At 37.5% G+C, this 13,199-nt stretch overlaps 1 protein-coding gene across 1 annotated transcript in view; it reads right to left on the bottom strand.

Moving 5' to 3' along the window:
- Positions 1–951: 951 nt before the first annotated feature.
- The window catches only part of LOC122842443 (calcineurin subunit B type 1), a 30,842-nt gene continuing 18,594 nt past the window's right edge, over positions 952–13,199 (bottom strand). The window contains exons 3-6 of the mRNA XM_044136323.1: positions 6,314–6,490; positions 5,257–5,316; positions 4,868–5,052; positions 952–1,641 (exon numbers count right to left, since the gene is read on the bottom strand). Of these exons, the coding sequence (XP_043992258.1) occupies positions 1,594–1,641; positions 4,868–5,052; positions 5,257–5,316; positions 6,314–6,490 (470 nt within the window). The 3' untranslated portion in view covers positions 952–1,593. The remainder of the gene's footprint in view (positions 1,642–4,867; positions 5,053–5,256; positions 5,317–6,313; positions 6,491–13,199) is intronic.

Genomic DNA, 13,199 nt, shown 5'->3' with positions numbered 1-13,199 from the left:
ATTGTGAGAGAAAATAGTAGTAATAATAATAATAATAATAATAATAAAAAAAGTGGGAGTGGAAGCCAACTTTTGAAATGTACACGCTCCAGATAAAAACAGAAAATCCTAAAAACTAGTCTAGCGCCATTGCACACCGATCATGCTAACGTGTTAAGATTAAGTGTTTTTGCGTTGAAGGAAACTGACCCGTCCTGTGCTGCACTGAGACATTTTCAGAGGCAAAGCCTTCCTCCTCATCCTCCTCTTCCTGCGATTCGATAAAATGAGCACACATTGTTTACCTAATACACACATATCGTTTTTTTTTTCTTTTCTCCTTAAAAAAATAAAGAAAAAGAAAGAAAGACAACAAACGACAACTGCTGCCTGCAGGTAAGTCTCTGAAGTTGCTTTATCCTCGCACAAACAGCCTAAAGATCTCAGAACTATTCTCTCTCAGTTCTTTGCCAAAACGTCATCCAGCATGGTCTGCCAGTGTCACAGCAAAAGCATGATTTCCACTACAGTTCAATAGCGAGTGCTTAACTATTCTCGTCATTATGGATGCGCAATGCTTTCTTCACGAGTGAACCATGTTATAAGCTTGCAGCCATGACTGGTTTAAGGTTGGGTTTTTTTTTTTGTCCTTTTTTCTTTATCTGGAAAGACATTTTCTTGGCATTAATTGAACCTAGCTAGAATCTCATGACAGGAAACGGGGATGATGTCCGACAATATAAACACATTCTTACGTATAAATAAAACTAGCAATCTTATTAGGGGGGGGGAAAAAAAAAAAAAAAGACAATGAGAAGCGTCGCTAAGATTGGAAGCTTTTACTGGTCGGTTCAAACTGAGCGCGGGAGCAAAAAGAAAAAATTTTGTTTTGCATTTACGATGCCTCGCAGTCGTGCAGTTGGAAGCGTCGCCCTCCGGTTTTCCCCTCCGTGTTAATGAATGCAGTGATGATGGTTAATAACGAACTGGTTCTGGATATGTTCTGGTTGGCACTTCATACCCTACTTTCTAGCTGTACTGCTGCGAGTGTAAAATACACTGCACACGTCCTCTCAAAAAAAAAAAAAAAAAAAAGAAAGAAAAAGAAATGCAGATATTTAGTTGTATTTTTTTCTTTATAAAAGACAACAAAAATAAATATCAAAAATAACAATTACCAAAAAGAAAAAGGATGAAATATGAACAAGCCAACCAGCCTCTTCACTGCGCCCCTCCTCTTCCCCTCCTTTTTTCTTCCACAACCAGAGATGCTCTTTGCAAATGACCAAATGGACGTCCTTCAGTCTCTTAAAGTGCTACGACCGGGTTATTGCGGATTTACAGTTCAATAACACTTCAAAGTTGGCTTCACGAGGCCCGTGGTTTTGTTTTTTTTTTTGTTTTTTTTTTAAAGCAAAAAAAGGAAAAAAGAAAAAAGAAAGAAGTAAGAAAAGAAAAAGCGGCTTCACAGAGAGAGAGATATAAAGAGAGAGAATACTTCCATTGAGTTACACAGAGAGCGCTTTGCCAGACGTCTTTGAGCAGATCTTCGGAGATGGTAGAGAAAAGCGAGTGTTTGAGGGCGAGGAGGGGGAGTCAGCAAGCGGCGGGCGCTCACACGTCCACCACCATCTTTTTGTGTATATCGAGGCCGCCGACCACCTGGGGTTGAAGGAAAGGAGGAAGAGACAAAACTGCGGTGAGACGACAAACATATGAACACAGACCTCTCTATGTTGGGAGTTTTTAACTCATGACTAAGTCCTAAAATCCAAACAGTTTGAAGACAATACTGACCAAACTGAGAAATGGGCTCCAATGTATAAAACATACAGGTGAGAGTTGGTCAGGTTTTAATAGGTTCTGAGGTCAGCGTCACATAAAGGTTGCCTACTACTTAAAGTTTCTTTTAATGCGATGCCAGAGAAGAGTGTGAACGTGAACGCAGGGCTTCTGCAGGTTTCACCAACTCAAACTCCAGACTTTTAAAGACCGTTAAGAATGAAATGTAAGACCTATATCTCCACAGAAACCGTCCGGCCATCTGACGATACATTTGCACTCACCCATGATGAACGCAAAAAAAAAAGCTAGCTAGCTAGCAAGGGTATGTTAGCACCTCAACTATCTTGAGCCACAGAACGCAATAAAGATTTGTGACTCAAACTTTTACCAAAAACTACCGCAAGACGTGGAATATATGCAATTTAATGTTGTAAAGACCTGCGGTAAACGTATTTAAGGACAACTTACTTTTCAAAAAATATTTTAAGAGATTTTAAGGCCTTAATTTTACATAAATTTAAAACTTTTAATTTATGTAAAATTAAATTAAATTTTACACAAATTTACTTACATAAATTTAATTATGTAAATGATTAAATAAATTTAATTATTTACATAATTAAATATGTAATAATTAAATAAATTATTACATATTTATTAAAATGTAATAAATAAATTACATATTTAAATTTACAATTTACATTTTCAGGGTGCACCCTGAAAAGTGCACCAGGGTTCATTTTTAAAAAGGCTGCACGGTTAGTTTCTGAAAAGTTTAAGACTTTTAAGAGCGTTCCCATCCAACTTTAATTTCTTCCATAGGAATTTAAGTTAAATGTTCATCAGCTTCAGTTGGAAATTTCTTTTTAAGCTTCAGCATGCAAATCCTTTCATTTTACATCAAGACTGTGTAACTTTTTTGAGCTTATAAACATTTTGGGCTGGTTGTAGCACAAAGTGTCTCAAAAACAGAGATCTCTTGACTTTAGCCATGGGTATTTTTTGCAAAAGCATCGTAAAGATAAGCTACAGAGGGTTACTGAACGCCACAGAGAGCCAGATAGCAGTAGATGGTGTTGCGTTGTGCTAAATGCTAACCAAAAGCGATGGTGCTGCACACATTTCTCTTACGTTTTGACTGTCAAACTATGCTACACAAACCGTTTTGTGACAGAAGAGCATGCTGATTTGTAAGACTGTTTTGAATTAAATTTTCTAAACAAACTTTAACAAAGAGCTAAAAATACTTGACATGAATAAATGAAAGTGCTAACGAAAGACGACACAAATTCAGATCTCGTATGGAGGATCTGAACCTATGGAGGATTTTAAGGCCTAAAACGAGAATTATTAAGTTTAACTCAACTTGTTTAAGACAGTTTAGAAAGTGCCATGTCCGTCAAGCAGCTGGCTAAATAAATAGATCAACTAAATAAGTTATCTGTTTGCTGTACTTTCAGGGTTAATCTAAGAAGCAACAAGCAATAATGTTGGTGCACTAAGGAAATTTACCACTACAAATCTAATTGTTTTGAAGAATTTGAGTGTTTAATTTAAATGTTTGCTCAAGTTCATGTAAAAAAAAAAAAAAAATTCCAAACATATAGTATGTCTAACATTTACCAGGTAGAGTAGGCATAATTGTTGCTCTATTGTTTAGACATTGAATAGATGAAAAGTAGGAAGTGGTTTTAGTAAACCGTAACATTCGTATTTCAAGGTTAACAGCTGATTCTTTACACCAAACGGCTTCAAACGGACGATGAACGTTTTGGGTGTCGGTAGGATCCTTGCGTACGGAAAGAAACAAATCTACACACAAAGATCAAATTAGAATAAAAACTTTGAACAAATCAAAGTTTAAATCACAGCTCTACCAGGTTAAATTTAAAAAGTGTTGCAGAAACTCAAATGTGAGTAAAATCACATGTGGAAAAAAAAAAGATAAAAAGACGTAGATGCATTTGTTGCTTTTTGATAAGAATGGTCACCTTTGGCTATCGGCTAAAAAAACAACAAGTAATTTTTAAGGACATTATGAATATTTGACTAGAGAACCATGAGTCAACAGTGCTTAAGATAGCTTACAATTCAACAGTGGTGTAGCTGGACAGATCTGGACTAAATAGAAAAATTTGGACCGGATTGTTGTAGTCTGAACATTTATTAGCAAGACATTTATTGTGTTGGTTTGTTAGCGATCTGAACTGAAAACAGGTTATAAAGCTTTAGCATAATTTACGACCCAAATGTTAAAGGATATACACGGCTACACGCAAAAAAATCCAAAACTGATAAGTGAAGGTAAGAAAAACCCAAATATAAAAGGTCACCTAAATACAAAGCAACACAAGCCCACCATTTCCACATCCAGGTTGCAAATACTCCAAACCTTGTTTTACTACCAGCACCCTTCAAACTCAATCTTTATCTATATTTTTTTAAACAGATTCTCTAACAGAACTGCTCAAACGGTGATAAACTCTTTGAAGCGTGAAATGTTTGAGCTGCAGTACTTCTCCTGCACCGTTCCGAAAATACACTCTGAAAAGGACGACGAGCCGTTTTAGTTCAAGGCTCCGGGGATCTAGCTGTCAAATACGGACCCGGTGTCTGTCAGAGCCAGATATGGAGCCTTTCATTTCAGAACCTGGCTCGGAGCGAAACCGGTTCCCTCTGGGGGCCGCCGAGAGACGAGCCGGTGGATGTGGCTTTTCAAAAAAGGAGAACACCCACCGTGTTCAAACAACTGTCTTTGCCCCTTTGATCTGAAACTGGATAGTAGACTTTTAATTTCCACAACAAGGCCGGATTATAAATCTGTATGACAGAAGGAGTTGCTGGTTTTAAACAGCATCTCTACAGTCTCACCACAGCAGGATTACACACAGCTCCGCCGACATAAGAGCAGCGCTCACTTGCTGAAACTGAAACGCAGAGCCCCTGAGCCCCATCAAAACAACATAAAAAAAAAATAAAAAAAACCAGCAGTCCTTCCAGATTTCTTTCCCCTTTGACCTCTTGCCGCCTCCGCAAATCGGCAGGATCAGCAGAAACGTCAACGCTCCCCTCTGAGAAACCCCTCGGGAGAGTTTCGACTTACTGCACAGAACTCTTCGAAGGATATCCTGCCGTCTCCGTCCTTGTCTGCGTTTATAATGGTCTTGTCCACAATCTGCTGGAGCTGCGTGTCCTTCAAGTTGTTGCCCACCATCATCTTCAGCACCTGGAAGAGCTCGCCGTTGGAGATGTAGCCGTCCTTGTCCATGTCGTAAATCCTGAAAGCGACTGCGGTTCGTGAAAAGAAAAAAGGAAAGAGCAAGTTAGTCGCGTACAACGTTTTACTTATGGTTTAGAAATGAGTCTTTGGTGGTGGAGTAAAATGTCCTGATTAGAAAGGCTAAGCTAAACAGATACAAACTCTCCTTTTGAGTAACAAAACAAACACATGGCTTTGTGATAAGATGGCCTGAATTGACCAGATTTACTTACATCGGAGTTTCTGTTCTTTGTCTCCCTTGACGCTGAACTGTGAAACTCCTTCAATAAACTCTGAGAAGATAAAAAAAAAAAGGAAGTACGTAAATTCAGGCTCCACTAGAACATCATTGAGATCTTTTATCATTTCTCTACGAAATTCAAAATCCAATCCAGACTCTCATCTGGGAATAATTTCACACAAATATGGCCCAAATACTTACCTTTTTACAAATTGCTCACGTTTCTGATTTCCAAATTTTAAAGGCTAAATTAAAGTCTTTGCAACAGTCAGTAACTTTTTCACCTAAATGGGACCAAATGTCAAAAGTTTAACAGAGAAAATTAATGGGAATCATTTACCAACAGAATAAAATTCCCTTAACTGTGTTTTGATATGACTTATTGATCATTTATCCCACATGTTTCCAGTTAAAAACAAAGATATTCTGCAGCTTCAAAAACTGGGTCATGCCCCACTGAATATTGTACATTTTAACATCCATTAAGGTGCTAATACTTTCCATAAAAAACAAAAACAACTTCAAGCTACTAATGATCTACTACTCTTTATTTACTTTATTCTTTAGATTATTTTTTACTGAAAGTAATTCTTTCTCATAAACAGAGGGAATGCTAATAGTTTTTTCCTGTAGAAAATTATATTCATGACAATTTTGTCCTAAAGCTTAAGAAAAAAAAAAATACCAGCACCAAACAAAATACAGCTAACAAATGTAGTTGCGTTTAAAATTAAAAAAATAAACCCAAAGTTTGACAAACATGTGGAGTTTTTCCAGACTGATTCTACTTTCAGCCTTCATTTAGCGTTCATACGAACACCTGAGACTCCTGAGATGTGCAGTTTGTATTCTAGGATCCTTTAGCCACAAAAACATGTTAGGCAAACTTTTCTATTTAAAGCAAAAACAAATCTTTCAGCCCCAGAAAACCATGTCTCACGATAAATAAAACTCAAAGTCATCTTGTTAGCTTCTTCATATACGAAGACCAGACCAACATTAGAGCTGAGAACCGGGCATCAAACCCTCCGGCCGGGTCTGTGGCTTACCTTTAAAGTCCACCTCTCCGTTCCCGTCCGTGTCGAATATGTCGATAACCCTCTGCACCAGCGGGTTCTGTTGCAGCTCCGGCAGAGACATGAATTCCTCCACGCTGAGCGAGCCCGAGTTATCTAGGTCGAGTTTCTTAAACCTCTTCCCTAGCCTCTTAATCTCATCAGCATCGACTGAACAAGGAGAAAAAGAAAAGAGACGGACAAAGGATCTGGATGAGACATTGTCCTTGTGGGCATCTGACCAAAGTTCTCGATCATCACAGCAAGTGTTGGATTGACATTGTGTTGACAGCCTGAACACAAGGAACAAAAAAAACTGGCCTGTAAGCACCGATCTGAAAACACTTCAAGCAGAAATCAAACTAGATTTTTATGCAAATGACTCCCTTGACAAAACCTGCATGTCATGAATCTTACAAGTTTTACAAACGGGTCAATGACGACCCGACACAGACGGTCTCAAGCCACAGAACCGCACACACCACAGCAGCTCGTTGTGCTCCTAGCAACTATTGAAAACCATTGACTTGCTAGGCTGCAAACAACCAAAAATGAGAAGTCCTGCTATCAACCTAAATTAAGAGAACTTAAAAGAAAAAAAAAAAATAGAATCAAGAAGAAGGATTATGAAATTGTACCTGAATTCTGCAAACTAACAGCCTTTGTTGTTGGTTCATTTTTATTAGACGCCATTTGGGTGTTTTTTTCTCCAGCCATGAGGGAAACGCCTCGTCTCTCAGGCCGCTATGCTGAGCAATAAGCTAGGAGTAATCCAGGAGCAATAATACAGTCTGTTGTTAATTACTGTATAAGCTCATTCACACAGTCACATGATCACACTAGCCAACCACAAACTATTTCTTTATATGCTGTAAGCTGGGTTCCTAATGGCATAGATCTTCAAAAAGATGGGCGTGGCTAATCTGAATGAAGCCAAAAGTTCCAAGAGGTCATGATGGGGGTTTTCCCAAGATTTCATCCATTTAGTGAGGTCCATTTTATGACAACAATGAGAGTTGTTCAAAGCTGATATTTTGGCCTCGGCCGTTTAGATGCGATTTGAACCAAACGGGAGAGGCTGTAATTGCATGACTCTGCTGTTTTCTGACATGATGCAAGGGAAGGGAAGCAGGACGGCGGGTGTGCGTGGTGTCCTGCGTTTCAGCACTCCAGCTACATCAGCTCGATGACTAATCTGCATGTGTTGGAGGAAGGAGAAGGGAATGAGAGAGGGTGAGAAAGAGAGATTGAGAGGAAGAAACTTAGGATGGCCGAAATTGCAATAAATTCAGACTCGGGTGGAAATTTTTTAAAACCGCCACCTGGTCTACAGATTTTTTGGGGGGGTCTAGTTTTTTGTCAATGTGAACTGGTTTCCTCAATTTGCCTTCAGGTTCAGGATGTTAGTAGAGCACTGTTGTATGAATGTTAGCAGAAGAAGAAAAGGGTTTGCTTTAATCAGAGTTTTAGTGGGAATCCAACTATACAAATCAACTTCAGCATATTGTCCATCTAACATGAGAATACATTGAAGTAAAAAAACAAAACAAAACAGAATTAATAGTTATTCTGAGAATATATTTGGATCTGTACAGCCTGGCTATGAAACTTTTGGTTGACAGCTGAGGCTGTTTTCATACCGATGGGTCACTTAATTTAGTCTGAATCAGTTGATGAGCTTCAACCGATTCAGACTAAACCTTTCATCATCAAAAGTAAGTACGCAAACAATTAGATTAACTTTTTCACATCCTCCATTTACAAGTACGTTCCTTTTGGATACCAACGCATCTCAACTCCTACTTATCATGATTCACTAGTATCGATCAGGATAGGGCATTAAGGGCAGCAGACGTTTAACCAGCTGGCCAGATGTATTAGGGTTTCCTCCAGAGTACTGCAAGCCTGGCGGGCCACCAGGCTTTGTTTTTCACCCCACCAGGCTAAGCTTTGTTTGTTTATGTGTTTACTTTAATACACCAGTAACAGTCACATAAAAACACAGTGGGCGTGGCACCATCCATTTTAAATCACTCAAAAGATAAATTGATGCCGCCAATATCTTTATTTTTATTAGGTTGTAATTCAATATTTCTTAAGTGTACAATTCTGGATTTTATTTGAAAATCTTTATTTTTAATCCTTTGCTTGTCCAGCAGTCATGTTCACTAAACTCAGAGCATGGCCCTAAGAAAACTCCTAAACCTGGAGCACGCAAGTTGTCACCATGCCCAATAAAATGCTTTTAGGACAATATCCTTTTATTTTTACAACCAAGAGAAGTACACCTATCAAATTGTTCAGTGGCCTGGAATGACCTCCAGCTACACTTTATTATTATTTTCTCCATATAATAATAAAGTGTTAGATTATTTGGCAATACATTTAATTAAATGGCTCAAGAGTATGATAAACATCACTACGGTGCATTGAGCTCACTAAACTGGAAAAGAAGAGATAAGCTGGGGTCACTGGTCCAACAATGTAAATCCTTAAAGGAACAGACCTAAAATAAGAACTATTAAAGAGAGAGGGTTATTATTTCAACCAAAACAAGATCTATTAAGAACAGGAGCTCAAAGAAAACATTCTCAACATTTCCAATCAAACTATGGGAAATTTATTCTGTAAAAACCAGTTGGTTATACAACAGCTATTTTAGCTTGTTTCAAATATTTCCTTTGTGCATTTGGTAGCAATTACCATGTGTCGCTCTGCATTTAATTTCCATTAAATTTGCACATATAAGCCATAACTATTAAAAGGGAGAGGTCACCAAATTATTTTAATTCATTAGAGGGCATAAATCCACAAACAAGCGCACACTTTAAAAACGGGGCTGTTTCTGTCCACTAGGCCCGGTTATCGGAGCTGAGCAAGCGGCTCTTCTTTGACACAAAACACTTTCTTATCAGCAGCCTCCCGTTTCCTGTTAACAGCAGATGACACCAGCTTAGCTCACAACAGCTGAGCCCGTACATGGAGTATCAATGTTACAGATACAGATTTAGTATTGTAAATCAAAGCCATGTTTAGGAGAGCCTGCTGCACAGCCAAACGTGTCCTTTTCTGACCCGAGGTGTGAGAGTCCAGAAGCTTTTCAAGTCATGGACATTTAAACTGACAAGCACTTCTTACCAAATGAGTCTGGGGAGTAAAACTTCAATCAAACTCACTTTATATATAACATGTAGCGTAGATAACGTGATTAGAGCTGCAGCTATCAATTATCTGAGTAACAGATTTTGCTATTATACTGACGAGTCATCAGATAAATAAAACTGGCACACTCTTCAAATTATTCATTTAATCATTTAGAAATGCATGAACACAAAACAAAATTCAATTCCTTTTTTTAAGATAAGAAAATAAACCGGTCATTTCCTAAAATGTAATTTTGCCCAGCCCTTTCTGCTTGAGTGTAGAAATAGTAACTACCATTACTGCAGTGTGATAATGATCTGATTTTTTTTTTTTTTTGGGTTGACTGATTAAGAATTGGACAGCAAAAGGTGCTTAAAAGCAGGTTTTATTTACTGAATTTGTACCGGGGAAAGCTAAAATTATGCCGCTTGAGTTCTGGCTTGAACATTGGTTCATAGATGACAAAGGTTGTTTCTATTCTCTTAAATGAAAAGAGTATGTATATTTACCTTTACTGTTTTTGCTTAATTACTGCTCCGACTGTCCTTTCTGCAATTTTACTTTGCTAGTCTCTATGGTCTCATTAATTATTTGATTACCAAGTTAGCTGATGTCAATTAATCACGATAAAGCCGATTGTTTTCAGCCTTGAATACAGCATGGCTACTTTATTATTTTGGCTATTTTAATGTGAATCTTCAATTAATAAGAATTAAAGCCAAGCTTTCCAAAAGTATGGCTGACTCAACATAAAGCACAATTCGGCTGATAAAGAGTTCTTCTGAGAATTTGAGATTTTCCAGAACTTTTTCTTTTTATTTCTGTGCAACACTGTTTACATTCATCAACTTTTGAACATTACTGCTCAATAGAGATGAGATGCCTTTAGGCAAAAAAAAAAAGAAGAAGAAATATTCCGCTATTTTAAAACTAGGGCTCCAAGATAACAGAAAATACTGTGATATTTCAACAAGGGATACGTAAATTCAGCGACTCCGACAAAAATGTATTGAAATATTTTTTTTTTTTTTTAAAGTCTTATTAACAAAACTGTTCACATGTTCTGACAAATATGTGAAATGCTATTTAGATGAGCAAACAAACTATGACCACACTACTTTGCTTCAATGAACAATTAAACATGTTTCTGAAAAGATAAAAACTGTTCCCCCTTCCTTAAAATAACTTTGGCTACATATTACTAACGACTACCACTATTTTGATTTTAAAGTTAATGAATCAACAGTAACTAAAACCTTTAGGTTAGTTGGTACAATAAATAAAAATGTCAGTCAAATATACCCACAAAGTAAGTATTTTAAATCTAATCGCTTTCTTTTAGTGCAACACCATCAGCTCAGGTGTACCGAAGCACACTATGAGAAAGAAAAGAAGAAGAAGAAGAAGAAAAAAAAAGAGCTACGACATGTCTGATGCAAATTTTGATACAGGTATTGGTGGGGAACATCTGAGCACAGCAGCCAGATCCCTTATTGATGTCAGAAGTTGCCAAGAGTGTAGGTACATGTATTATTCATGGCAGCAAAGACGACTGCCTTCTCACAGCCCGAGTCCCCTTCTCAGTCTCAACCCAACAAGTCTCATGTTGGCCAGCATCAGAGAACCACATGGTAGCCAGCTCAGCCAAGAGGAACTCATCATACGGAACTGGATATGGTGAGTTTTACGACGCCACTACGATTTCAGGAAGGTACGCTGGTTTCTTGTTTTGGTGTTAGTAGGACTGAAAATATCCCTCGAATGACCACTGCAAAAATGTGGCGGTAAAATTTGACTGTGACGATTATTTTAGTGAATCGATTATTCTCGATCAGGAGATTAATCAGTTAATCAAATAAAAAATTAACACGTTCTTCAGATCCTTGTATTTAATCACTAAATTAGTTAATCATATCAATAATTCACTAATCACAATTAATCGTTTCAGCCTAATGTCTGTCTGTGCTTGATTCATATTCTATTACTACACATTTCACCTATCATGTTATTGATTTTTGTTTACATGAATGTGACGGAGGAAGAGGAAAATTTGATCACGATCTGGTGGGGTCATGAATGTAGGACAATATGAAGATGCTTTGTGCTAAACTGAATTAGCTTAGTACAATATTAAAACATCATGAAAAACCTAATGGGGCCTTTTGTTTTGTTTATGAAAAGGCTGGCTTTACCAGTGAACTTAAGAAATATTTACTGTGTAACAATCATCATGCTACAACCAGCGTAGACATGTGGCACTAAAGAGTCAAATAGAAGATCTGGAATCTGGCAAACCACAGGTGGAGCAGCTGAAAGGCTCTGAGCCTCGTTAGACTGAGAACAGCAAAGGCGATTGGAAGGAAATAAAGTCGTGATAATAGAGAAATCCTGGGTTTATGATTTTGTGTCAAAGTCTTGAAGAATACAGGTGATTTATTAGGATTATTGACAGACGTGCTGTTTCATTCAGATACTACAAAACCAGGGTTTCAAGTTTTTCTCCCTCTATAGTGCTGTTAGCGTCTTCAACACCTAATGAGAACAAAAACTCTTTACTACAAACACCCAGAAAAAGTAGAGCTAAGCTCATTCTTTAGCTTGTTCACAATCAAACTGAGCTGAAACCAGATTGATGAAGGTGAGAAACCACAACTGCCTGCAAATAGCCAGAATCTGCCAATACACGAGACGCCCTTTAAGAACGCTTAAAACTGCTTATTTTAATAAACGCTGAATAGCTTAAATGGCTTCAATATCCCCAGAGGAAATCGTCATAGCACTCCCACAAAAGATAACATCTACTGCCTTCCTTATCTTTGCTCTTTTGGGTACAGCCAATCAGCTCAAAGTAAAATAAATGGCGTCCCTGGATTCAGCAGCCAATAGCATGTCAAATAGTGTCAAATAATCTGTATTTTGTCAACCCAAGCTGCATTTTTCAAAAGAAAATGTGGCTCTAGTTCTTTTGCTATGAAACCTCTCTGTCTAAAAAAAAAATAATTTTTTTAAAAAAATGCCAAGTAGAATAATTTACAATCTGGTCACCAACATCTTCAACAGGAAGCCAATTAGACCACAACACTGTCATGAGCTTTAGTAACTGAATGCAAGTGTGCAAAGAGAACTACATAACTAAAACTCATTCAGTCCGAGATTGATTGCTATTATATGCTTTTGTTCTATTTTTTTTTACATAATTAATTCGTTTTGCATCGCTGGGTCTCAATAAGCAGTTTTGTATTTGCATTTTAAATATTTAGGTCTTACATAAGCAAAATCCCTATCATAGAAAAGCAGTGTTGAAATGGCTTATCTGTACTGTGTTAGTTCATATTTTACAGTTATCAATTCAACAATATACTATGGAAAAAGAAAGTGGCAAATATAGTAAAACTGCGTCATAGCTGATGGTTAAGAGAGGAAAACCTGAGCATGTCTGATTCGACTACAACCACATGATGCACTTATGCAAGTTCTTCCTACTGTGTGATCAACGTAAGCTCAAAGTCTTTTTATCGTCAGGGTTAGAAGTAAGGCGGCCCTCCTGCTGAATGCATAGAAAATCCTACAAAACAAAAGCTAAAGCTTCAAATAACTTCTAGTAACGACAACAACAATAAAAGTGCAGTCTGAATTTTACAGACAGCCGTGTTCCTGCAGAAAAGTCTGATGAAAAGGTGACAACTAGATGTGAGAGCCAAGAAAGGTAGGAGATGTTCTGTGATTTTTTTTTTTG

The sequence above is a fragment of the Gambusia affinis genome, linkage group LG13 (genome assembly GCF_019740435.1).
Source record: "Gambusia affinis linkage group LG13, SWU_Gaff_1.0, whole genome shotgun sequence".
NCBI lineage: Eukaryota > Metazoa > Chordata > Actinopteri > Cyprinodontiformes > Poeciliidae > Gambusia > Gambusia affinis.
The sequence above is the reverse complement of the archived record's forward strand: the minus strand, read 5'-3'. Positions and strand labels throughout refer to the sequence as shown.